The sequence below is a fragment of the Gobius niger genome, assembly GCF_951799975.1.
Source record: "Gobius niger genome assembly, chromosome: 2".
In the NCBI taxonomy this organism is placed as follows: Eukaryota; Metazoa; Chordata; class Actinopteri; order Gobiiformes; family Gobiidae; genus Gobius; species Gobius niger.
Genome location: NC_136853.1, coordinates 32,448,311 through 32,474,900, shown reverse-complemented (window position 1 = coordinate 32,474,900; position 26,590 = coordinate 32,448,311). Strand labels below are relative to the sequence as shown.

The following is a 26,590-nucleotide window of genomic DNA, read 5'->3' as shown; positions in this document are numbered from 1 at the left end:
ATTTCAATAACACATAAAATATGTATATTGTGAAGTCAGTGTTTGTTTTGTACTTTGATAAACCTGTAACATACATAGTAACTTGAAATTGCTGCCACACTAATATCAACAGTCAGTCATTTTACAGAATGCCATCATTTTAACCAAAATAAAGATGCATCCATCCATCCGTCCATCCATCCATCCATCCATCCATCCATCCATCCATCCATCCATTTTCTTCCACTTTTCCGTCACTGGGTCGTGGGAGCAGCTGTTGGAGCTGCCCAAATCACATTGCACCAGCCCCCTATGGCTCCTCCTGCAGGTGGTGGGTCCACAGAAGGACGGCCTCATGGTTCTAACCAGGCCTGTTGGTCTCTCATAAGGGGCTTCTGAACCCCTCTTTGTCTGACACTTCACCTAGGACCTGTTTGCCCTGGGAGACCCTACCAGGGGCACGAAGCCCCCGACAACAGAGCTCCCAGGATCATTCAGGTGCTCAAACCCCTCCACCACGTAAAGGTGGCGGTTCCAGGAGGGCTGTATTAGTACTTTGTAGGTACATAATGTAACAGGACACGACGGTAGTGTAAAACAAAGTTTTAACTAAATAATAAATCAATAATAAATAGTAAAGAAAAATATATGATTAGGTCAATTAAAAATATAATTATACCGCGTATGATAATATTACGATCTAATGTTATTTAATAATAAACCCTATAATATTGAGGTGGAAAACAGGACCGTTTCCTATTGAGATGTTTGTATGGTTAATTTTTCTGTAGTTAGTGGCTTAACACCACATGACTACCTGGCTGATTGAGAATTCCTGTTTTTGACATCTGACGTTGGACCTAAATGCTGTATTGTGCCCAGTGCCCGGGCGCTCCAAGAAACTACAAGCACGAGTAATGAGTGTGCACTGTGTAAATCCAATGAATGAATTCATAATGAGTTGCAAGTGGCACCCCAGACGCTCAGCTGGAGCACTGAGTAAATAACAGGTCTTGTGCCCTTTGTGCTGTGTGTCCTGTTCCATTTCCCCAAACGGAAATGGCACACAGCTGATCTTTTCACTACTCACAGAGCTGTGTCCAATCTCCATCTTTGCCTCTCTCTTGCCATACAGTCAGAGTAAGCCCTCTGTGTCAGTCCAAATTTCAATATGATAAGGAGGAAAATAGAGCACACTGATTGACATTAATTTAACATTTACACCACACTCCGGCAACACAATTTAAACAAGTTCAGAAGTTTATTAACACTCGAGAGAAAACTAAACTGAAATACAAACTGCTAAACAATCAGGCCCAATTACATAAATGAGTTTTCCAAACAGTTTTATTGGCTCAGGCATTAACCATGAGACGAAGAATCATCAAAAAGGTTAGGCAAATAGGTCTTAACAAGACATTAGTTAAGAAAATGATTTACATTGAATGTGCTTAATTAATCCGGAAGTTTAGATGGAAGTGATAAATCCACTGTTACTGTGAATACTCGTACAGTTTCGACTGTAGCTAAAAATGATTTAAACATTAAAGTAAACAGCTATGGGACAGTCTGCTAGTAAATAGTAAATACATTTAACACACTGTAGTGTCCACATGCTTTTCCATAATAAACTAACAGAGACTTTAAACTCTTAACCCCCACCTGAACTGGGCACATTTTCTCTAGTTTGGCTTTACTCAAATCTAAAAACTTCTCGAAAAAAGTGTCAAAATAGTGTCAAAAACTAAGACAAAAGTGACAAAAGCGTGACGAAAACAGGACAAAAAAGCAACAAAAGAAGCCACAAGAGAGCGAAGTGACCAAAAACTCCACAAAGCAGCAAAAAATGAGCGACAAAAACAGCCCAGAAAAACATAAAAAAGTGACAAAGACGTGACGAAAGTTGTGACGGAAGTTTTCTTTCAAATGAGGCGTTGCACTGTTGCTCTCCAGTCAAGAAGCTTTTAGATTTGGGTCAAGCCAAACAGGAGAATGTGCTTGGTTAAGAGGTTAGAATATAAAATACTGGACTTATCATTAACGCTTCAAAAAATTAAATATTTTAACTGGATCTTTTTTGTTTTGATTTGTTTATCATTAACATTACAATGTGTTGATGTAGTGACTCAGAGTTGTACTACAGCTTTTTTCCTCTTCTTTTTATATAGTTTTTAGATAATCAATGTTTTGCTAGTATCCAGAACCATACTGGATTTCCATGGTAACCGTCACTCCCTGCTGAACTCTATACAGTACGATTGTAACAGAGACGATAATACACATATTTTTTCAGCTATACCCATGAAAAATATGCCTATTTTTAACTGTGATCTAACTGTGCTCTTTGAGGAAGTGAACAGTGGGAAAGTGCTCCAATCTCCAATTACTGCATTCCTATTGCATTTTCTGGGTTTTAAGCCGAGCCTCATGTGAGTTATTTCCAGGATGTGGCCAATTTGTTGCGTTCTGAGATTCTGCCTCTCATTTCTGACCAATTTCTTGCTTGGGCCCTTTTATCTTTCATCATATATGTGAAGGGGTTACTTTTGTTCATCACCTGAATTTCAAACCACAGCTAACTATGTGTTTCATAATATAGCCACATTCGCTCAGCCACAGATTACATCTTATACGGTGCGCCTTGTAATCAGCGAAGACAACTCGGGCTTTAAGAGGGGTAATCTGGATCGTCAGCGGGTTTGGGGGAGCTGTGCCACCAACAATCAGCGGTCACATGCAAAACACTGTACGGAGAGTAACACGAGGCTATTTAGAGAAGAGAGGCGGTTATGGCTACAAACAGTTCACGGCGTAAACATGACACATACAGCATAGATTGGACGTGCATTTCAGTTCACACGGATGTAGAATGCGGAAGTGGGCTACCTTGTATAAGAGCTGTGATCTGTTGGGACTTGGGTGCAGGGTGGTCTCTGAGCAGCTCCAGTGCAGTTCTGCCGTGGCTGTCTCCCAAGTACGTGTCGATCCCTGAAACACAAAAACATAAACTTCTTACTTAATGATGCAAATGTAAAAGCAGCGGTAATTACAATCACCTACTGTACGCAATTGAAAAGCATAATGAAGCTCTTGACCCCCACCTGAATCAATATTTCAATATATTAATAGCTCTCCAGTTTGGTATAAATCTAAAAGCTTCTTGGAAAAAAGCATCAAAACAGCGGCAAAAAACGAGAAGAAAATGAACAAAAAGTGACAAAAAATGAATAAATGCAGTAAAAAAATATATATAAAAGAGTAGCAAAAAGTGGCAAAAATTAGATGGGAAAAAGAAAAACGATAACACGGCAACAACGTGAGGAAAAAGATCAGTTTTGTGGGTCTTAGCTTTCAAATGAGGCGGTACACTGGCCTATATGAAAAGAGGAGAGAATGCATTTGGTTTAGGCAGGTGGTAAGAGATTAATCCCCAGCAAATACACCATGTTGGGGAATGACCATAGAAAGATAGAAACACAGAACATAGAAAGATTTATCTGATCATGGAACCTTATGAACTGGAATTTACCCAGAGATGTGGGAGCGACTGTCAACTTTCAACTGTCAAAGATAAATATGTTGTTGCCATTTTGCTCCCTACTCAACTAGGGTATATCAACTTATATTTCAATGCAAAAACGATACATTTTTGGCCTTAATATTTATCGTTGTACGTTCTTCCTTTGTAAAACTTAGATTTTACACTGAAACCAATTGAGTTTCAGTATATTTCATGTTTATCGCAGCTTGTGTGGTATTTGTACTTGTGTAGGATATGATGATGCACTTTTAGAACTAAGATTTACTGTCATTTTTATGCCTGAGAGTTGAAAGTATCCAGTATTGTTAGAGTCAATAATATAGTTTATCGTGATACTTTCCTGCCTCAATAATTGTGACAGGCCTAAACTGCTTTGATACACTGCAGCAGCTTGTAACTGTGCACAGTCAGAGTTGAGTGCCCAAGCTGGGGCTGCCCTAAGTTAGTCCAGGATGTGGACCAGAGGAAAGCTGTCACTCAGGGGAAGTTCTGGAGGAAACAGGAAGTGCTAAAGGGAAGTGGGCTGTAAATGGCAGCTGCATCAAGGACGCATTAACCAGACATTTTACTGTACTGCATTTTGCTATACTTTCATGTTGTAAGTTTTGTTACATTGTTTCTCATAATAAATAGCATACACTAACTAGACCTGCCATCACGAACCAGTGAGTAGTGTGAGCATTGAAATGAATTGCTTAAAGCTGTACTAAATAATTTGTTTACCTTAATAAATCCTTTTCGTAGTCCCTCTGAGGATAATACAAGTGTAAATGGGATGATTGGGGGTCTTTCATTACCCCCTCGTGTCTCTGGCCAGAAAACCACAATTGCAACTTTCCCTGCTCCGGGTCGAAGGCTCCAATACACACTAATAGATTCATGAAGACGAAGCTAGCAGGTTAACGGGCAAAGCTAGCTGCGGGCTAGCACCACTTAAACAGTATTTACAGCCAAGTTTGAGTGAAGAAAAATATCTCCGTTGTGTAATTGGATGCACAATATCACTCTCAATATCACTCTCTCCCTTTGTCTTGCCTGTCAGCGTAGTATTTAATCTCACGGACCGCAACATGCTCCGACACCAGCAGTGGCGCTTATGGCCTCTAGGGGCATGAGTTACTTAGTTCTGCTTTAACATTAGGCCAAACTGTAGAGCAGCTGACCCCATGTTAGGCTGAGGACACAGGTAAACACCCATGCTTTATCATGTTTCTGTCGTTGTCCAACACATTTATAGACCCACCTGAGTCAAGCAGAAGCCGGACTACATCCATCTTCCCGAAGAGCGCTGCCTCATGGAGGGCACTGCCATTCTCTGTCTGCAAAACACAGCCAGAGGCAAAGTTATATTACGTGAATGTAGGACAGACAAAAAAGCACTTAGAGGCAAATATTATTTCACACTATTACATGAGCACAATAGGAAAGCTCCTTGAATATTGACAGTCACTAGTGCTTCTAATAGGGAAATGTGATATGAAGCAACACATGGGAAGTATAGGAGAGGGCTTTTAAGAGCATCATCTTGATTGGGCTCTGATAAGTCGATTATGTAACAGTCTTGGATGACAGCCATAAAACATCAGTTTCTTTACAGTGGCAATTTTTTTATCCATTACAACAAGCAAAAGGTACATAAGCCGCATGACATAACTTTGGGGAGCTTTTGTCACATTTTCATTGGTTTTTTTGTATCGTTTCTGTCGCTATTTTGACGCTTTTTCAAGACGTTTTTAGATTTGGGCCAAACTGGAGATGTGCTGGGTTCAGGTGAGGGTTAAGAGGTTAAAAGGTTATAGTATGTCTTGGTAAATAAAAATGCACAAACACAAGCAAACATACCAACATGACAAATCATGAGAGACAATACAAACAGCAGGCATTAGCATATCGTTAGGTTGACATTAAGTTGAGAAAACGTTCACTTACAATAAAAAAAAAAGTCACCAAAGCTGGGCACATTGGACAAAATCACTAATCCTTACAAAAGATTTAGAGCAGATCGTCAATGTAGCCAAAATGCTAAGGATTTGGTGGTTAACTTCAGCCGTAAGGCACACATAATTCGCGAACACGCAACTGGGTGGTTTGAAGGCGATAATCCAGCCCACTTTCTCACACAGCACTTGCTCTCGTGACCTCTGGATACCCCTTCCTGTGTTGTTTTCATATTATGCAGTGATGTCATGTCAGGAAACGAGGAAGTTGATTGTCATTACAAGGTTCTCCGGGCATTGAAAGAAAGTCGACTGCCTGTTTCAGAGTGGAGCACAAGGCATTGACGTTGGTTTGTTAACATGATTCTTCTACAGAGCAGCAGGTCCTTCTGAAGAGATTTTCCCTCGTCATTATGGAAGCAGTCAGAGGAGGAGTAAACAGGGTGACTGACTTGGATAAATTATTCATTCACATTCACACAGAGCATTGCAGCTTGACTCCAATTACTGACCTGCTCTGTCACTCTTCCTCACACGCTCTCCACTTAGGAGTTTTTGCCACACTGCCATCTGTCTACCAGTGGACCTCTGCTGCACTGTCCATACTGAAGGCATGGACAGTGAAGCAGACAGCGCTGTTAACACACTGCATCACTGGCCACAATTTCCATTACAAGCCCGCAGGTCCAGTGACTCTGAGTGGTCAACCGACTGATGCTGGAGGGTCCAGGGCTCTGAATAAACAACATTTCCTCTGTTACCAGCCAGAGGGTTTGTCCGGTTAAAGCTTAAGCATAAACAGATCTAACACGAAAGCTTATTCAATTGATTCTGAATAACCGGTCAGAAGAATTATAGATTAAAGGACTTGAACCCAAATCTATAATATATGCAAAAAGAAATGTATTTACTGTAAATATCAGAAATTTTAGAGCAGCCACTCCCACAGTTCAGGACGTCGCAGCCCCTAATCGATCCGAGTTTCTCTCGGGGCCCCCAAATATAATATATTTACTCTATTCAAAGGAATTTGTCATGATTTTACAGCTAAAATTACATAAAAAGCAACGTCTAGTAATGACTTCAGGCCAAATACTGATCTTAAGTCGTACCTTTTCACAAACGCATGTCTTTTTTCTTTCAAAATAAATTTTTCACAATGTACTTGTTTTGTTGACAAGCTTTGGAAGTGTAGTGCTTCGGCGGCCCCGGAGCCCACTTTGGGAACCACTGTTTAAGCGCAATACTGAAATGCAAGGATACTCAATTTACCATACGTTATAAAAAATAAAAATTTCAATTGATGCACAAAATGCACACGTTTTTCTTCTATTTGACTTTAAAAATGTATTATAAATGTATTTGTTTTTTGAATACAGGTAAAAAGTTATTAATACATGAATAAAAGCTACTTGTCATGCAACTAACTTTTGCTTCATGTAGAAAATGCATTTGTAAAGATAGTCCAAATCGATATGAAGGAATGACACCAGCTGACGACCACTGAACATGGGTAAAGTACTGCTGACACTAAAGCCGTTTTTTTAATACATCTGTGCCACTTGGTGCTTTTATTTTGATAATCTAGTGGGGGGTATTTCAAAGACCTTCTGTTCATCAGCATGGACAGAGGAATGGGCCATGTGGTGCCGTCAGATCAGTGGAGAAATCAAAGGAGTGTGGAGCTCATCTTTACGGGACACATGCTGCCTCAGGACAGATCCCTACAGAAACACAGACGTCCATATCAAATCAGAGCCCGCACACACACACACACACGGCTCTACACAAACACACAGAGCCAGCAGCCCGCACAGAAGGACCTGGAGCCAGGCTGAAAGCCACTGAGTCATGCAACTTTCTCAGTGACAGCCTTGGAGTGTCAACTGGGTCCAACAGGTCGAGTTGTTTTGATCATTCCATTACTGTACCGATCTGCAACATGTTAACCTGCACGGTGGAGCAGCGGTTAGTGCTTTGTGCTTCACAGCTAGAAGGTTCTGGGTTCGATCCCTGGGCCTTTCTGTGTGGAGTTTGCATGTTCTCGCTGCGTCTGCAATAAGTGTCCTTTGGATGGCAGATTGTCAAGTTTTTTTGTGTTTTTTGCTGCTCTCTCTTTTGCTAATTAAAGAGACTAGATACAAGTGGTAATTTTTTACTCACTACTGCCACTTCAGGCCTTACGCTTAACTGCAGGTTCTATATTAAGCTCGTGCATGACGGCACTTCGGACATTGCTGGAACATGAAGGGGGAGGAAAATACTTAATTTGAACAATTTTAAACTCCGTCTAGTTCCTTTAAGGGTCACTCCAACAAGCAAGTCGCAAGGTGATATGGCTCATTTTTGTGTAACACGTCCCTTCTTGTAATAATACATTACTGTGGGCTTTGGAGGAGTCTTAACTGAGGACACAACGCCAGTATGTGCACAGACTGGGCTCGAATTTCTGATTCCCAAACGAATGCTTGGAAAATTACACTTCTGCTGCTCATCAGCTGTCACTTCAAGATGTCACTTTAAATGTCATTAGAATAATAGTTTCTATTTCTGTGTTTTAATTCAGATATCATAGTGCCCACTTCTGTCTCTGGAGAGGGGGAACATAAGCAGCAGACCATGCCAGCTTTTCTAACAAGGCTTTGCGAGAATAAACGGGCCAGAAATACCCCAGACTCAAGTATTTTTTCTCTGTCCAGACAAAAACAAAATACCAACATACAAGAGCCCAGGGAGTGCCTCTCTGAACAAACAAAGCAGCAGTTTAGTAATTGAACCCAATGATCAAATATAAGGGATTTCTTAGAAAGACCCCTTCTTTCTCTGCACACTGAGTGATAAATAAACTTCTCAATTCTCTTTTATTAAAGCAAAGAGAGGCTTTTGAAATATTCACACTGCTCTAAGATGAAAGAAAATGGGAAACAGTCCTGGATGCAATATATCCTAACAATAGGTATACATAAGATATGCATTTCAAGTATTATCTTCTTATTCAAAGAGAACAATTATCTATCAGATATATACATTTTTAACAGTCACTCTTACTTTTTAATGTATCTTAACTGCACCCACTTTATCATCAGTATTTCTTTCATTTAATGATAACATTTTCTCATCTGCCATTAGCCTGGCTAAAAATATCATAGTTATATTTAGTCTGGGTACCACCAGTTCATTTTCTCGTAGGAGAGGTGTGGTTTACGTTTGTCCAGAGACGTTTATTGAGAGCTACGAATGTCTATCGAACGTGTCTGCACGTAGCCATAGCCAATTGTATCATCGTATCAGATGACGTCTGACGTACCCGCTGTAAACTTTTGAACTAAACTATTTAGGGCACTAAAGCTTGATCAAAAGAAGGCGTCGCGTCTGCTGCTGTCATGTTGGATCTGTAAATAGACGTTTTTTTTTAATCCCTAAACAAACTACAACTATGTCCAATAGCGTGTCATCGTCTTCTGTGATTGGTCCCCAAATCCATGCAAAGGTTTCGGCCATGGTCCCCAGTCTGCTGTGCAGGTCGAAATGATTTGAGCGCTGGGTATTCCCAGGCTAATCTGCCGTTGTGTAATGGTACTTTATAAACATCTCTAAACTCTGCTGTACTGTGGAACCATTGTTGACTTTTTCCTTGCCGAGAGGGAGGGTCCAAGGACAGCTGCGACCGGGCCCTGGAACAATCATCCACCTACAGCTGCATTGTTGGCTGTCGGACATTTGGACATTACATTTGCTTGTCTGTTTCACTTATTCATGTCTCTTTGTCAATTTTCTGTTCTCCAATTTGATCATATCATTATATTAAAAAAAAAAACCTTGATGTAAAATAAAAGTAAAAATAGTGACAGGGTGATTACAGTGAGTATATCCCACACATAGTCATAGCTGAAAATGTTGGACAGCGACAGGACATTGTCAACCCCGGCATTTTGAGTAAAGAGAGTCTGATTCTGCGTCAGGAAGTGCAAATAACTACCAGCTTCTTCCTATTTCTTTGATGTTTCTTTAAAATGTATTTTCATCTTGTTTCTTTAGATATTACTTTGATGTGGAGGGACAGACCGAGAGAAAACACAATGCCGGGGGCTGCTCTTGTTGGCACAGCACACTCATAAATCTTTCTTTAGTCCCCAATAGAGGGCAATCAAAGTCGAGTTTCCTCTTACCACGCAGTTGACGTCCATGCCAGCTTCGAGCAGCGTTTGCACGGTGCTGTGGTGCCCGTTACGAGCCGCCAGGTGAAGTGGAGTGTGTCGCCGTGCGTGGCTGGTCATCAGGTTGGGATGGGCATTCACCAGCATGCGCACCACCTGATGTACAAGAGAAGAGAGACTTTAGGGAGCAGTGGATTGGTGATAGGTTTGTTGGTGTTCTTGCAAAATAGGTGTAAATATAGTTGAGGATTACAGTTTGATATTAAACTTCAGTAATGGACGAGTTATTCTTTTGTATTTTCGTCCATGTAAATTAATTAACAATAGAACATTAGTTGAGATGAGTGAAAGTAAAGGATTAGAAAAGGCTAGGCAAGTTTATTTATACATTTTGTACACAAGGCAACTCAATGTGCCTTATAAAAAAATATGCGAAATTACAGGTGAACTTAAGGCAAAGCACAAACATAAAAACATCAAGCATAGGAAATACACAGTACACAAGGTCACGTGCGAAATTCTTTCTTGGGACAGGAAGGTTGACCAGCCATTGACTGGGTGGGCGGGGCTTAGGAAACGCATTGAGGCAGACGCTGAACAACGGGGGCGTGGTTAGGGAGGGGCATATGTTTACAGTTGTAGTTGTAGTTGTTTACAGTCTGAAAGTCAGTCTGGTTTAGCCCCGTGGCTTGGCCTTGAAGGGAAAGCGTTGACTGCGTAGGAGTCCTCCTCTCTCAGGAGGAAGAGAATTATTCCAGAATAGTTTATAAATTTATAATAAATGAGCTTTTTACTTGGTCTCAGCGCTAGTTCAATTATGCAGAGCAGGTAGTTCCCTTCAGAGTTCATCCCTTTTCCTCCCATTAGCAATGGTAGAGTATTTATAAAGCATTCCTTCAACATACATTTAACTTAAACGAACAGGCCACCGTTTTTCCATTCTGAGTTATATTCTTACCTGAGCTTAGACGAGTTGATGTGCAGTAAAGTGAAGATAGTACTGCGTGGACGTCGAAGTGCGCCTAAGGTGTTATTACGCCTCACAATACAGTACCCAATTTTTAACCGCTTAGAAAATCGACATGTTTAATTTTGTGTAACTTGGATCGTGTAACTACTCATGTAACGTATTTAAATAGGGAAAACGTGGAAGAGCTTGGTCGCTTCTAACATCACCCCCATTTGGCCCCATAGAGGAGAGGAGGAAAGGCTAAAATTGCTAACATCTTTTGAGAACATATCTCAGTATGGAAAAACGGTGGCCTGCTCCTTTAAAGGTTTCACGTTTGTTAAATGTACTACCAATCACCCTCACACCCTCCACCCACGAGCGCCAATGAAGAGCAACCTTTCATGGTGGCTTTAAGAAGTCGCTTCAGTGGGAGGTTCTCTTTTATTATGCATGTTTGTGAGAGTGTGTTACATTTGCACTAAACTTTCACCCTGTTGGTTGCATCTCCGCACAGCTGTATCTCTCACTGAAGGGATCTCCCCTGATTCATATGCAGAGCAAGTGAGGGCGAACTACCACGCTGCTGCCATTATAAATTATTCATTCACATTCAGACTAACCTGTAGAGCTTGAATGCAATTACTCACTGCCTGCACATAGCCCTTATATTTCACAACAAAACAACCTTTTGAAAGGGACAAGTTGCACGATACGTTTTTGTTTTTGCAGGCATTTTCTCGTGACCTTAAAATTAGCCACTCCTTCTTGGACCAGTCTATGTCCCGGCTCCATGGTCCTTGTCGTAGCTAACTCCCACTGTTGTCCCGGGATTGTGCAGATGGAGTCACCAGATGGTTCCCTTAACCTGCCAACCACTTTCTGTTTAATTTGACATTAAACATGCACAAGTTCACAAGTACCCCTGCAATTTTCACATTAGAAACTACAGGTAAGGGCTAATTTAATGATTTTGCGCAGCATTCCTTCCACTCTGCTAGAACTATGTGGTCTTTCTCAGACTGCAGTGCACTGTTTTGGACTTCTCTCCAGGGACACATTTGAGTCAGCTCCAAACGGCTATTTATATCAGGGAGGGTCTGGACACAACGCTGAAATTAGGTCCAATCAGACACTTGTTGACCATGATTTTGCAAATGTGCTTGTAGACAATAGAGTGAGCATTTAACCTGTTAATCAGCGCCTCAGCACATTTTCTCAAATTTGCCCAGATCGAAAGGCAACAGTGTGACGTCTCATTTGAAAGCTAAGACCTTCAAAAGTCATCATACATTTTTATTCGTCGCGTTTTCGCCAGGGATTTGTTACTTTTTTGTCAAGTTTTTGCCACCTTTTTGTTACGTTATTGTTGCTTTTTCATTGTTTTTTGTGGGTTTTTTCCATTGCTTTTTTGGGGGGGGGGTATTTTTGTTGCTTGTTTTCACCACGTTTTTTGTCACTTTTGGTTTCAAGATTTTGTCACTCTTTGGTCACTTTTTCATTGCTTTATTGTGGCTTTTTTGTTGCTTGTTCAGTGCTTTTTCGTTGTGTTTTCACCAGGTTTTTGTCACTTCCCCCCCCCCCAGTTTTTTTAAGCTTTTAGATTTGGGTTGAGCTAAACTGGAGAAAATGTGCTCGGTTCAGGTGGGAGTGAAGCGATTTTAACCTAATGTGCTGAATGTAATTTTGAGCATGGTGTTTATTGTGGAAGTGAGCTTGAATTTGGGACTAAAACATCAATTCGTACACGGGGGGGAACGCCATGTCCACAGTATAATGAGCTGTCCATTTTTGACAAAGAATAATGTGCCTTTGTGTATACAGTGTACAGCCGTACAGACCTGCAGTCTTCCATAGAGCGCGGCCAGGTCCAGAGGTGTTTCCTGTCGGCTGTTCCTCATGGTGGGGTCAGTGAGCTCCTGAAGCAGCACCAACACCACGTCCGAGTGACCGTACTGGGCCGCACAGTGGAGCGGCGTCTCCCTCTCATGGTTCTGCCAAAACACGCAAAGAAGCAAAATCAATACAAAGATATACTGTAGATATACTGTAGCTTGTCCAAAGGTGCAGAAGTCATATGAAAGGCATGTCATGGTCGGTGAATCAGGGTACGGTACATGCTCAAATATCACAGCGTGTCAGGAGTGTGAGTAGTGCGTCAAGTGAAACCAGTCCTTTCTTTGCAGAGTAACATGCTGTGTAAAACATTGTCATTCAAAACTCAACAACTGTGTCTCTCAAACTGTAGCAAAGATGTTTAGTAGTTTTCTTCAGCTGGATATCAGGAATATTTGAAGTTCAAAACTAGATTAACTTAAATTACTGGAACTTGCTTTGATCTGGCTCTTTCAACACATGTGTGCATATGCCAAAAACGTTAAAAAAAAACTCTTTTTCATTTCTCGACAGTCTAATACACCTTATGTGTGACTTTGGTAGCTCTGTGATGAACAGAACTGAAATAAATGACAATCAAAAAGTCACAATCTGGACATTTCATATATATTTTTTAGGGGCGGGACTTTAACGCGTTAATTTCGATAATTAATTACAAAGATTTTAACGTAATAATCTTATTAATTGTATTTCCAGCCGGGGGTTCCGGGTTGGGGGGATTTGCGTTGTTTCTGGTACGTCCGTTTATCTGACGCACATCCGCCCACAACAGCAATGGACGGAGAGGCTTCATTCGGCCCAGTGGGGACTCAGTTTTGTTTCTAAAAATACCCTGATGGGACGATTGACAGCTGTACTGCTGTGTGCAGGTTGCACAAAAAAGAGTTGGCTTTCCACCGCAGCTACTCAAGTCTAAAATACCATCTCCATGTAAAACATGTTGGGGCAAACACAGAGACGTCCTCGATGCTGATGTTAGCGTTAGCCTCAAAGAAACGCTCCAGCCAGCCCAGTCTGAGCCATAATAACCCTAACCCTTGTCAGTGTAAGAAATGGCACTTTGATTTCTGTTTACAGCAAGTGTTAAACACTTAAAGGCTCTGTTTTATGGCCCTTTTGCTTTAGTTATTTTTTACTTTCATATAAATATGGCATTATTATTACTGTTGAATTTACTCTACAAGTTACATGAGTGATCAGAGTTCCTAAAACATTTGGAAAGCTATAAATGCACTTTGCCTCTGTTACTTGAATAACTACAGAGATTAACGATAATAAACACATTTGTTGTTGAACTTATGTTTCTATCTAATTATTGAAAAATGTAGGTATTTTTTCTTTTGTTGTTGTTTTTTGATTAAAATGCAATTAATTGCGATTGATTAATTAATTACAGACCCATAATTAACTCGATTAAAACATTTAAGGGGCACAATGCACACGCAATTAGCGAAAGGGATCGATCTGCGGCAACACACGGTGTTTGAAAACATGTCAACAATGGTGTCCTTGAAAACTGACTTGAAACTGAGATATTTAGTTATTTCCCATAACGTTAGTGCCTGAGAGGAGAGAGGTGTTAATCAGAAAGGAGAGTGCTTCATAAAACACGCAATATCTCCTTTTATTGAAAAAAAACTGGCCTCTGTTTATCTTAGGATTTCTCAGGAACTGAGGCACGTAGAATTAAACCGTGTGTCCATAGCTATAACATAGATTACGCTGTGGTGCTACAAATATCATGAAAAATGGTCTGAATAGTTGGCCCTTTACAGCTAAATCCTAAACACAGCGTGGCACTCAATGTGTTGAAAGCGCTTCTGTTTGGGTGTAGAAATTCATTTGCTTTTTCAAATGTAGCACAAGCCATATAAGGTTTTCTACAATGCATCGTCCAATCTAACAAGAAGCATGTGACTTTGCTTACGCTTCGAGTGAGCTGACCTTAGTATTCCCAACTTTGTGTAAAGCAAAAACAACAGCAACCACCTATAATGTGTCCAGTGTGTCCCAAAGATTTTGACAATGACAGATGTGATTTCAAATGAGGAAAACTGTTCTTGGGAACTTGCACTTTGAGGAACGAGTGTTTACAGTATGAAGATTGCATGTGGTCTCCAGGGGCCGGCAAACCATGAGTGGAAACAGCTTTGTCATGACTTTCAAACTGACAGAGACCAATACAAACCTTGTATAAACAAGTAAGAGGGTGAAAACATGAGACAGTGGGCAGAGATTATGATCAGTCTGGTCATGATGCACAATGTGCAAATGTCTTAGTCATTTTTAAATTTAAATTTCTCTTTTAAGTAGTTTTACAATTCACAAATTATGTCTTTGAACATTTTAGAATCTTTTAGCCTTAGTCCATTTGTCTGTTACCGTATATTCTTTTATCCTAATTGCTCTGAGGTCTTATATTTTAGGTAACATTTATTGTGAAAGGTGACTTCTTGGTTGAGGAAAATGTTGATTCAAACTTGGGCTTTTTTGTTGAGCTTGGTAGTTTGTTAACTTAGGTTTAGAGAATAAAAATTGCAGAGACTCAAGCTCAAGCTCCGGCTCTTTTTATTGACTTCCACATTTTTAGCAATTCTCACACAGCATCATCTGCACTATCTTACACCTGCAGAGCATTTTCGTAACGCTTTTGACTTCACTGTAGGGCTACACAACCAATTGTGATTTTGAATTCAGCTTCCATGAATTATGCAGCCCTACCACAGTGCTGCACATATCTCTTGCTTCTGTACTCCCTTTCCCCACAGAGCTTAGGCTCCCAAGCCTCCTCTCCCTGCCTCTCTCCTCTCTGAGCAGCTCGAGATGGACAGATACTGTATGTGCGGTTGTATCAAGGAGAGGAGCTCCTATAGCCGCTACACGTGATGCTGCAGCAGACACACCACAGTGAGGTTGAGAGCCTGCTCCCATAACCAATCAGAGGCGAGTATTCCACACACCCCTTCATTCATGTTAAAGTGGACGCTTCCGGAGCAAAGCTGATAATGAGCAGCACTGTATGCCCAATAATTGTGCTCCACATCTATCTCACTTATGCAGAGTAATTGGCTGCCATTATGAGTAATAAAGCCTGTTTAGTAATGTGTGGACTAGATAAGACCAGATGCCGCGACGTTCTATCACTTTGGTCATTGTCAGTGCAGTTCACCATCACAGGATGTGATCATGTCAATGACTGACAATCATTACTGTGCTAAATACAGTACAGTATCATCGTATTCAGTCTCTATACTAAAATATGCATTCATTCATGTAAAGGTATTATGTACAGTAATGTATTTTCTGTTTGTCTAATTTTAATTACTCAAACAGTATATAATTTCACAAATTCAAAACACAGTGATGACTAAGGTTATTCACATGCAGTATTTGTGATCTACATAAGTAGGATAAGCCTGATTGTCATTGGACATACATTGAAAGTACAATCCAGCTGGTGAACCATTTCTTAAATGTCAGTAAGAGGGTTGTCCAGGGTGCAAGGTGTCGTCAATTGTGACGTTTTGGGACTTTTTAAGGTTTTTTTGAGGCTGTAACTCTTCAAGTGTCAGGAGAAGGCAACTCAGTGATCTTCTTCACATTGTTACTGGTCTTATGAAGTGCTTTCCTCTGAGCCACTGTGCAGCTGTTGAACCAAACAGCTACAGTAAATGTGAGGATGAAGGACACCAGCAGTTTCTGGCAGATGACTCTCAGGAAATGCAGTCTCTGCTTGACCTTTTTCAGCTATTCAGAGATCTTTACGCTCCAGTTCAGGTCCCCTTCAATACAGCCTGCCACAAAGAAGTTCACCTCTCCACACAGTCCCCACTGATGTTCACTGGTGCCAGGTCAATTTTTCTCCTCCTGAAATCAATAATGACCTCCTTGGTCTTTGAGGTGTTTGAAGAGTGAATGGTTCCCCTGACACCGCCCTGCCAGTCACTCCACCTCATTGCTGTAGGACTGGGCAATGGCTCAAGGAAAAACAATAAATAGATAATAAATAATAATACTTCTCAGTATGGTCTTAAGAGCTTCCTCCAACTCAGATGTGAACATCGTTCACATTACATTTTAAGTAGCATCTGCAAATTAGCAAACCATCATATTGAATTTGTCGATCACTTATAGAAAGCTCATAAAACTGTAGTGAAACTGTACTGTCACCAACTCTTTAGCCTCAATATTGTCATTTCTATCAGCACTGAAAACATAAAACGTTGTTTATTAAGGGGGAGACTTAAGATAATTATTTTGTAATAGATAATAAAAGATGTAATGTTGCCAAAGTTAATTTAAACAGTCATGGCACTTATAAGTCTTTAGTCTGTACTTGGCCTGACTCTCTGACTCTTCCACAACAAAGCTCTCTCTGCTGCTGGAAAAGTTAAGACTTTTATTTTGGCAGGAGAACAGGAAGCATTTAGCTGCTATTTGCAGAACACTGACACTGACTTTGACATGCCTGTGCAGGTGTTTCTGTGCTGTTGCTTTACCATGGACATATTTGTTATTTTCGCATGAAAAGGATTGCTAGATGTAGGTTTGTGTACATAGTCTGTTTTTTAAACAAGACTAAAAGAAGAAGCTCACGCAGATCAGAGTTCTTTTGTGTTGTTAGCCTTACCTGCAAATGGACATGAACTGGATGTGCTTTGAGAAAACTGCCAGGACACTACAGAGACTTTAAAGCCCTGAGGGGTCGTGCTTGCCGTATGTTTAAAAATAGTCACAGGAGGTTTAAAAAGTGGCTTAATGTAGTAAATTGACGACACTTGGACCAGCTCCACTGCTTTCCCTCTCTACCTGCGCTCCAGTTGGTTTTCCTCCAGCTCACTGCACATGAATTATCCTTCTTACCGGTAAGAAACAAATTCTTATCAAGGGGAATATTTTTTACCGGTGTGGTTAAAACCTCGCCCAAACCTAATCCCTGTATAGAGTCTCACCCCTTCAGAAATGAGCCCCACGTTGTCAGCAAATTTGACAAGTGTGATGCCGGGAAGGCTACGTGCAGTACAACGGGGGTCCTGTCCTTACAGTTACACTACCAGTCAAAAGTTTGGAGATGCGTTTTATGTACCAGCTTTTCTTTATTTCCAACACTGTTTACTTTGTGTGATTCTCATTGAAGACATTAAACTATAAATAAACACATGGGATTATGTAAGAAACAAAAAAGGGTGAAATAACTGAAAATGTTTTGCATTTTAAATTAGCCACCCTTTATTCTTGCCATTTTCTCAATGACCTTCATATAATAAGGCCTGAAATAGTTTAACACTCTGTGAAGTGAAAATCACTTCTGTTGATGACATTGTGAAGCTCATTGAGAAAAAGCCAAAAATGCTGAGTAGTAATCAAAGCAAAAGGCGGCTATTTTGAAGAATCTATTTCAACTGTTTTTTGTTTAAAACATAATTAAGGCCTTCAGTGAGAATGTACAGTGTAAATGGACTTAGAATAGATAATAGAATATGTTTTGGAATATATCTGACCTTGCATCACATGAATGATCGCATTTGAGGGACTATTTTCTAGCAAATCACTCCGCCGCTGCGTAGCTTATACAACCACGAAGCTGATGCTGCTCAAATATAAGGTATTTTAAATGCAAAATGGTTAAAATTACTCTATCGACACAGACATTTATATGGTTAGTCTGGTGTTATAAGTGATTTGCCTCAGGTGCACTGTGGAGACTGTTTTTAATGCAGGCTAGCTGATATCGTACAAGTGCGCTAGCCTTGCACTAGCCTAGAGCCACGAATATCTCCAGAAATCAGCAACACTCTGGATTACTAGGATATGAGGCCCTATGTCAAAAATCCTGATATATCCCTTTAATACTAACTCTCTCCCATTCATTCTCAATGGTAAATATGGATGCAGTACACGTTTTGGCCACCAGCGTCAAAATGGGGGCGCTGTTTCACTCTTTTCTTAAAGTCAAGGAATACTGTTGTGGTGTCTTGGTATTTATCAATCACAGAGGGTTGTAGCATCGACTTTCCCATTTTTCCAACTTTTATTGCAAAGGTTGTTGACATCAACAAAGGTTTATGTTAAAAATTGACTTATAAAAAAAATTATGCTGAACTGACACTTTAAAAATAATCTATTGTGGCAGTTTCTTTGAGTTAACAAATGAATGAGGTAATGTCACTGTAGGTACTGGTGTGAGTGTTGTTCACATTTTGCACTATGGCTACAATAGTTGATCTTGTTTTTGCCACAGGTAACATTTGCTTTAATGTAGCATGATATTTGCATAGACAGAATCAAATGCAAATATTTACTCTACCGAAAAAATAAAATAAAATAAAGTATTTTTTTAGGCTATTATTTGCAGTTACATGTGTTTCCTGCTTGACATCGCCGTGTTTGGCCCATGACCCACAGGCACGTTTTCATTTTGGCCCTTGGAGACAAAAAAGTTTGGGCACCCCTGCATTAAACCATTCAATTTGCAGTAGCCAAAAGCCAATGCTGCATTTCTCTCTGACAGCTTAAGGGGAAACCCTCATTCCCCGTCGGCGAGAGGAGCCACTGAGAGATGCGTTGATGGACTGACAGCAGGCTTAAAGCGAGGGGAAAGTTCCGCCTCCATCTTCTGAGGGAGCACTATACATTTCCATTACACCGTGCTTGACAGCTTTTCGATTTCACCTTCGAATGCGGTTTATTGTTGCTGATTGGGGCTGGGGCGAAAGCCATCTCCTGGTGCCATGACACACTGTAGAGCAACTTATCATTGATACGTCTATGAAATAAATGTTATAAGGGCGGCAATCACAGTGTAATAAAAGCTTTGGTGTGTTCTTTATGTAATAATCCACATGTGTGTTTGTGTGACTGCAGAACACCGAGCTCCCGGTATCAGCAAATGAACAATGACAGCAATGCAAACATCCCAGGCTTATCAGACAGACAGAGGTTGCAGCGAGACCAAAGCAGGCAAAGCGGAGTGAGCTGTTTGTTCAAGCATACAGCGTGTTAATGCCGATGGTGCGATATGGAGGGATAAGCCCGGCTACACAACAGCAGCTCGTGATCTCCAGCTAATGTCTGGGGAGGGAGTAAAGAAATACTGGAGCAATGCAAGAAAAACGTTCATACTCGAGAAATATATTTAATAGGACTGAAGCAGTTTGGATCCAACTCTTATGGGATTTAGATTGGTGACCTCTGCCTAAGTGATTCTGTTCAAAGTCAATTAAACACATTCAGAAGTGTTAGGGGAAAAAATTGTATTGGGAAAAATGTCTTTGGATTAAAGGGATATTTCAGGATTTTTGACATAGGGCCTCATTTCCTAGTTATCCAGAGTGTTGTTGATTTCTGATTGATTTTTTAGATTTTTTAATTCATGCAGTCATTATATTTGAAGAGTTTAGTGGTGCTAGGCTAGTGCATATCTATGGTAACTAGTGGCCAGCATTAAAAACAGTCTGACCCAAGCACAGTGCACCTGAGGCAAATCACTTAAAACACCAGATTACCGATATAAATGTCTGTGTTGACTTAATATTTTTTGAAATAGAACCATTTTGCATTTAAAAGAAGTTATGTTTGAGCAGCATCAGCTTCCTGGTTGTAAGCTTAGCAGCGGCGGAGTGATCTGCTAGGTTACCGGATCTACAGTAGTTTGTTTACCTGCGGCTGCATTACTACACATGGAATTCACAAAGGAGTTTTCTACAAATCAGATATGGCAACGTTTGGAGGACGACCCGATGATTTTGAAGAGGTTTTTAATGCAGGCTACTAGCTACCATAGACATGCTCTAGGCTAGCGCTAGCCTAGCACTAGCCTAGCACTAGCCTAGCACCACTAAACTTCAAATATAAGGACTGCATGAATTAAAAAAAAAAAAAAAAAATAAAAAATATATATATATATATATATATATATATATATATATATATATATATATATATATATATATATATTTATTTATTTATTTATTTTAAATTATATATATATAGCTAAGTAACTCATGCCCCTAGAGGCCATGAGTGCCACTGCTGTTGTCTTAGCATGCTGTGTTTTTTTACTCAAATACTTAAATACTTAAATGCTGACAGAAAATACAATTACACAATGGAGATCATTTTTGTCACTCAAACTTGGCTGTAAATTCTGCTAAAGTGGCGCTAGCCCACAGTTAGCTTTGCCCGTTAGCCCGTTAGCCTTTTCTTCTTCGTGATTAGTGTGTATTGCGCCTCCGGGTCGGAGCAGGGAAAGTTGCAAGCTTTTTGTTTTTTTTGGCCATCGGGGATGAAAGACCCTGAATCATCCCATTAACACTTGTATTACCCCCAGAGGGACAACAAAAAGGATTTCTTAAGGTAAACAACTTACAGTACTGCTTTAAAAGAAAGGGGGAAAATGTGCCTCATTAATAAACATATAAATGTGTACATGTTTGTGGTAGTTGATGTGTGCAGCAGGAGTAAAAAAAGACAAGCATTTTATTTGAGCAGATTAATGAAATCCTAATGGCTTAATGACTCAGATCTGCTAATTGCATATCCAGCTGGTTCAACAGTTTGCATCATCATAATCGCCCAACACATAGCAAAGAGATCTTAACAGTGAGTCAGCGATTTCCTGTGTGTTATACAAACCAATAAAGGAAGATAGTTTTCTCTATAGTTTCCACACATCTGGCTCATACTAAAACTATCCAAGCAGGTTAAATATCTCACTTGGGGAATACAAAGACTCATATATTTTACAGAAGGGCACCAGTGGGAGCTATTAAAGCAGACCATTCACGATATGAACCAAAAAACATTTATTACACGTCGCACCGCCGGCAGTTGCTCTACTTGGCACAATGGTGATGTATGATATTTACTAAACAAAAGAAGTTCTTTGTGTATTTCCATGTAACACCCCAGACGGAAATTTCTCACACCGTCTGCTCTCAGCTACTATCATCACTGGAGTTTGTTTTGGTTAAAGATGAGATGAGTCGCTCCATGTGTAATTGAGGCCCATAGCTGAACATATGAGACAACAGATTACTCATGTAAACATCCTATGGCTCGCAGTGTTTTGACAGCGCTAAATTAGTGGTGTCCAAGCGAAGACGTTCCCATGGCTTCTCCTTTGAGTGACCGTGTTCATGTCGACAATCAGGAAACATGTGGCTTTCATTTTGAACCACAACCAAGCACTGTACAATTACTGCAGAGCTGGAGTGTGACCCACTGACCGAAGTTTCAAGTATCCTGAAGTTACAAGACCCTTTTGCACCAGGATGATATTGCTCAAGATTGTAACTGCTAACACATGGCCCAAGAAATACAGCTCATCTAATTACTACTTCCTTCTTCCCGAAACATGTATTATGTAATAGGCTGAGCCACACGTTTTTCCTTGGGGAAAGAATCTGAAGTGCAGTGGGGAAGCGGAATAGAGCAGAAAGGAAAGTACATGAGCAGTACAACCCTGTGCCCTGTTGCTGCTCAGAAAAATATCTTTGCGCTCAGTATCTGCAGACACTTGACCTGCTGACAAGGTACCCTGAAGCTGTTTATCTCGTCACTCTTTTCATTAAGAGCCCTGTCTGCTCTAAATGTGACTATCGCTCTGATTGAGAGGCACACCACTGAAACTAGCAGATGTCTGTGTGTCATCTGCACAATTAAACTGCTCAGCCACTCTCATCACTCTGATCATGTCGAGGCTACTGTAGTTCAATCATCCTTTAGAAGTTAGGAGATTAAAAGGGTGGTTTTAAAGCGTGGCAATACGAGTAAGGGGTAGCTTTTTTCAAACGCTTCTCTTCAAACTTAGACACGATTTTTTTGTTTAAATCAGTTAGTGGTGGTTCAAACTCATTCCTAACTTTCCGAACACGTTCAGCCCAATTTTTCACATTGATGAGATACCAAGCACACTTCATAGCTTTTAGGGCATCAAAGTGGAGCTTCACTGTCATAGTAATGCTACAATAACCAGCCGGAGAGCTTGCAGGCTTTATAATTAGATGCACAGCACACAGAGGTCTGTTTCAAAAATATACTGTAGGACAAAACAACACAGTGCCTTTAAGACAGTGAGACCAGTTATGTTGTGTGTGGCATACGACAGAGCTGGTCTCACTGTTTTCTTGAGGAAAAGACAGAAGAATCAAGAAAGTGTTGTTACTGTAGGTTTTCTTTAGGAATGACCAGTAGGGTTAGCATTAGAAGAATAAAAGGGCCTGTGTATAACATGTATTGTACTGAAGATAAAGTCAGAAACATGGTTGAGACATGTACAGAGGAGGAACAGCTTATACAGTATTCGCCCAACTCCATTTCTCCCCCTTCTACTCAATTTTGCACGTTCATGAGCGCCAAAGCGGTGTCCCGATTCTATTTTGCCTTCAGGGTGAGGGTGATGGGAAAGGGCCGAATAGCCCTGGAGGTTAAGCTTTTTCAGATGCAAACTTACAGCAAAAGGGGTATGATGCGTATGGCGCATATGACCAGTTTTACGTAGCACAGAAACATGGCGTCAAAGGACTCACACAAATGTGAGTATTTACTCCCAATTTAACTGTTACAACTTTTGCGAAGGTCTAAACACTATTGTGTCTTCATTATAAGAAATATAAAACCATGACGGCAGCTTTTAACACTCTCAGTCATGTCATTTATTGTAACTTTATAAACGGTTACTTGGCCTTGTACAAGTAGTCTGATGCGTATAATATAACCAGATAGCATACGTTAACATGTGTGATTATAATGCTGGAAATAATGCTTTCCTTTTGTGTTTGTTTGTATGCTCTATAACACGTTTATCTTGTTAATAGGTTTACCCCATAGGAGTGTCCCATTTGGTTGGATTGAAAATAGAGCCCTTCACTATAGCGCTCAATTTTAAGCCATATTGTAAGGGTGAGGGAAAAGGCTAAACAGAAGGCAAAGGGGTACAAAAGAGAATTGGAATTGGGCCTAAGGGTGCCTGGCAGATGGCCTACAGAATAGTAAAAAGAAAAAAAACTGCATTATGTAATGAAATAAGGCATCAAATTAGATAAGTGGATGTTGAGGGTGAAGCTTGCGACTGCCTACAGACAAATCTGTGACTATGGTGCTTCCAGTAAGTGAGCCCCTTACAAGTTGGTCTTGGAAGAGTAAACACAACATCTCATCAAACTCATGACTACAGCCTTGAATACACGCTTTTACACATGCGTTCAAGGCCATACAGCCTTCACTCTGCCTGATCCCGTCAGATCTCGGGAGCTAAGCAGGCAGGGCCTTGAATGGGAGACCTCCAGGAAGCCTGGGTGTGAGTGGTTGGTGGTGGTCGGTGGAATCGATTGGCAGCCTCACTTGCGTCAGTTTACCCCAGGGCAGCTGTGGCAATATGCGTACGTAGCTCATTTACCACAGAGTATGGAATGAATGAATAATGTACGTAATTGTAAGGCGACTTTGAGCATCTGCAAAAGCGCAATATAAGATAAAAATAAAATATCAAAACCTTCTATTTCAGCCCTGAATGTTCAATAAATCTGTCACTATTTAACATGGTCTGCCTCACACATAGTTGATGGTCATTCTCTCAGCCTCCTAAACACAGTCCTCTGGTAATAAACAAACAAAACAGCTGTGAGTCCATACTGCTGGGACCAATTAGGCTGTAAACAGAGGTCCAAAGTTGGCTAGTAATATCCACTAACCTCCAGTAATCCTCAGCTGTATGCCTCCTACAAGTGGCCCAGTCAAATATCTAATCTCTGTCTTTTTTGTTGTTGTTGCTCCTCGTTGCACCAAATAAAAAAGACACTGCACTCCTGCCAGCACACATTCGTAGATGTACGTGCATCGTTGACCTCTGACACTGTGTGGGCAGAGCAATATAAAGAATGGGGCTACAGGGCTCTGTGATTGGTGGCCCGTGAGAATGATTGCAGTATATCAGCCCATGTCATGCATGCAGGCCTGTAGCTCTCAACAACAGGCCGGGCAGACAGTGGAAATATATGGAGTCTCGACGTAGTGAACCATACTTATATCTACAGCGCAACCCTTATGGATACCAAAGTGAAATAATAAAAAATATATGTCCGAGAGTAATGGTGTCATGGTTTAAGAAGATTATTATAAAAGTATTCTGTAATTAGGTCAACACAAGCACAAAAATCTGTATCAGAAATATGTGATACTGGTTGTCAGGTCTGCAACTTAACCATCACTGCACCAAACCTGTGTCCTATTATTTACCTATTATTTACTATCCTATTATTATTTACTAATAGTAGGACAATGTAAAGCAATATCACGTAACATTTCACCCAAAAGTTAGAATAAAATACAAGCTTGACTGTAACTTTAGAGGGAGTGCTCGTCTCTGTGGAGATATCGACTAAAGGCAGCCAAATATGAGATTCAAATAGTCCTTTTCCTCTAAAATCCATTTTTTGATCACCCGCAGCAAAAATAGCATTTCCTGTGTCTAGCTGGTCATTAGGTGCATGTTTTGCATTGATGGCAATAGTATAATCCAAAATGAGTGCCCTTGTGTGCCAGTGTGCCTTTAACAGCTACATTTTAGTCTAGGCAAGTACATCTCTTAACATTTTCTTGAAAAACAAATGCCAACAGAACAATATGCCGTAGTTATTAAATCTCATGAACACACTGCATTTAATCCTGTACGAGAAAGTTGTTGCAGTACTAGAACATTAGCTTTTCCTTGAGTCTGCTTACCATGGCATGTACTACGGTTTCTTCTCAATCAGCATTACACTGCATGTGCCTATGCTGTCTGTGCAGCCCTCTCAGCTCCTATAATCAATGACAGAGTAGTAGAAAAAAAGATGGTCCTATTCTCCTGCTGACAAACCAACCCTTGGAGAGAGGGGTATTAGGGGTAGACGCTATAACAGGACATTATTATGCCGTAAGTGTGTGTGAAGGAAAAGGAAAAGGTGATTTTTACGTTTGAGAAATGACAGCAGAGACATTATAAATGCTCCCGGAGCTGAGGCTCAAACTGTTGTCCAATTGCTGTCATAATGAGGCAGTTTGTGTGGATTTTCACCTCCCTGAAACTTCAAGAGACAAAATAGCAACAGCTTTACTCAATGTGACATATTCAGACAACATGTACGATAGAGTAGACATTCACTGACAAAGAATGTACTATGTGGAGCGGTCAGATATAGATTTTGCACAAGGACACAACGTTCAGAGCACAGTAACAATTGTTATGAAATTGACTGGGGAAAGGCTGGCGTCTTGTTACCTGTTGGTTGACTCTGCAGTGGGAGGGGCCGTGGTGGAGGAGGATGCGCACTATGTCCACGTCTCCTCTCCAGGCAGCAAGGTGAAGAGGGAAGCAGCCCTTACTGTCAGCGACGTTGGTGGAGGCCTCGAACTGCAGCAGCCTCAGCACCACCTCCCTGAGTCGCAGAGGAGCAACAGCGATCAATAAATCAAACAAAGGCAAGACAGCGGCAGAACTAATGATAAGGCGTTGAATCTATATCATGGCGTACACTTTACACTGGAGCTAGAAAACAATTTCCTCATCTACGCAACAGCCCAAACAATCCTCATAAAACAATATATGATGACACAAAGCACAGTTTTTCTAAGAGCTTCCTCAATAGATGAATAACCAACAAGGCCAAGCACGACAGACAGAGCATCAGACTTCACTTAAAGACTAAGAGAAAACCATGCAGAAACTTCAATATTGAGTTCAATTGAGAAAACCCGCACAGACAGCACAATGGCACAGCAGCCCTGTTGCCAAGCAGCAAGAAAGTTCCGGATTCGGTCCCAGGGCCATGTGGGGCATTTTGATGAGGAGTTACATGTTCTCACTGTGTCTGTGCAGGTTTCCTCCAACTAGCACTAATAACATGTATAAAAGGTCCATTGACTTTTCACAGTAATGACTTTTTTTTGTCAATGTATTATGTTGTGAATGATCTTATACGTATAAATACATTATGCAAAATTTTATGAGAAAAAAAGTTGATGTTAGTGAGTATTTGACCTTTCAGTGACCCCGTGGCTGTATAGTGGTTAACTATATATTTAACTATATATAATTTATTTATTATCACAATGGCCCCTAGCACGCTCTAGGATCAGTTGTTTTTTTAGG

The 26,590-nt window shown here is 40.6% G+C and overlaps 1 protein-coding gene across 3 annotated transcripts in view; it reads right to left on the bottom strand.

Moving 5' to 3' along the window:
* anks1b (ankyrin repeat and sterile alpha motif domain containing 1B) overlaps positions 1 to 26,590 on the bottom strand; it is a 178,829-nt gene that overhangs the window by 102,557 nt on the left and 49,682 nt on the right. For all 3 annotated transcript variants that reach the window (XM_079582748.1, XM_079582745.1, XM_079582746.1), the window contains exons 3-7: positions 25,721 to 25,877; positions 12,405 to 12,557; positions 9,627 to 9,770; positions 4,764 to 4,839; positions 2,866 to 2,967 (exon numbers count right to left, since the gene is read on the bottom strand). In XM_079582748.1, coding sequence (XP_079438874.1) covers positions 2,866 to 2,967; positions 4,764 to 4,839; positions 9,627 to 9,770; positions 12,405 to 12,557; positions 25,721 to 25,877 — 632 coding nt within the window. The remainder of the gene's footprint in view (positions 1 to 2,865; positions 2,968 to 4,763; positions 4,840 to 9,626; positions 9,771 to 12,404; positions 12,558 to 25,720; positions 25,878 to 26,590) is intronic.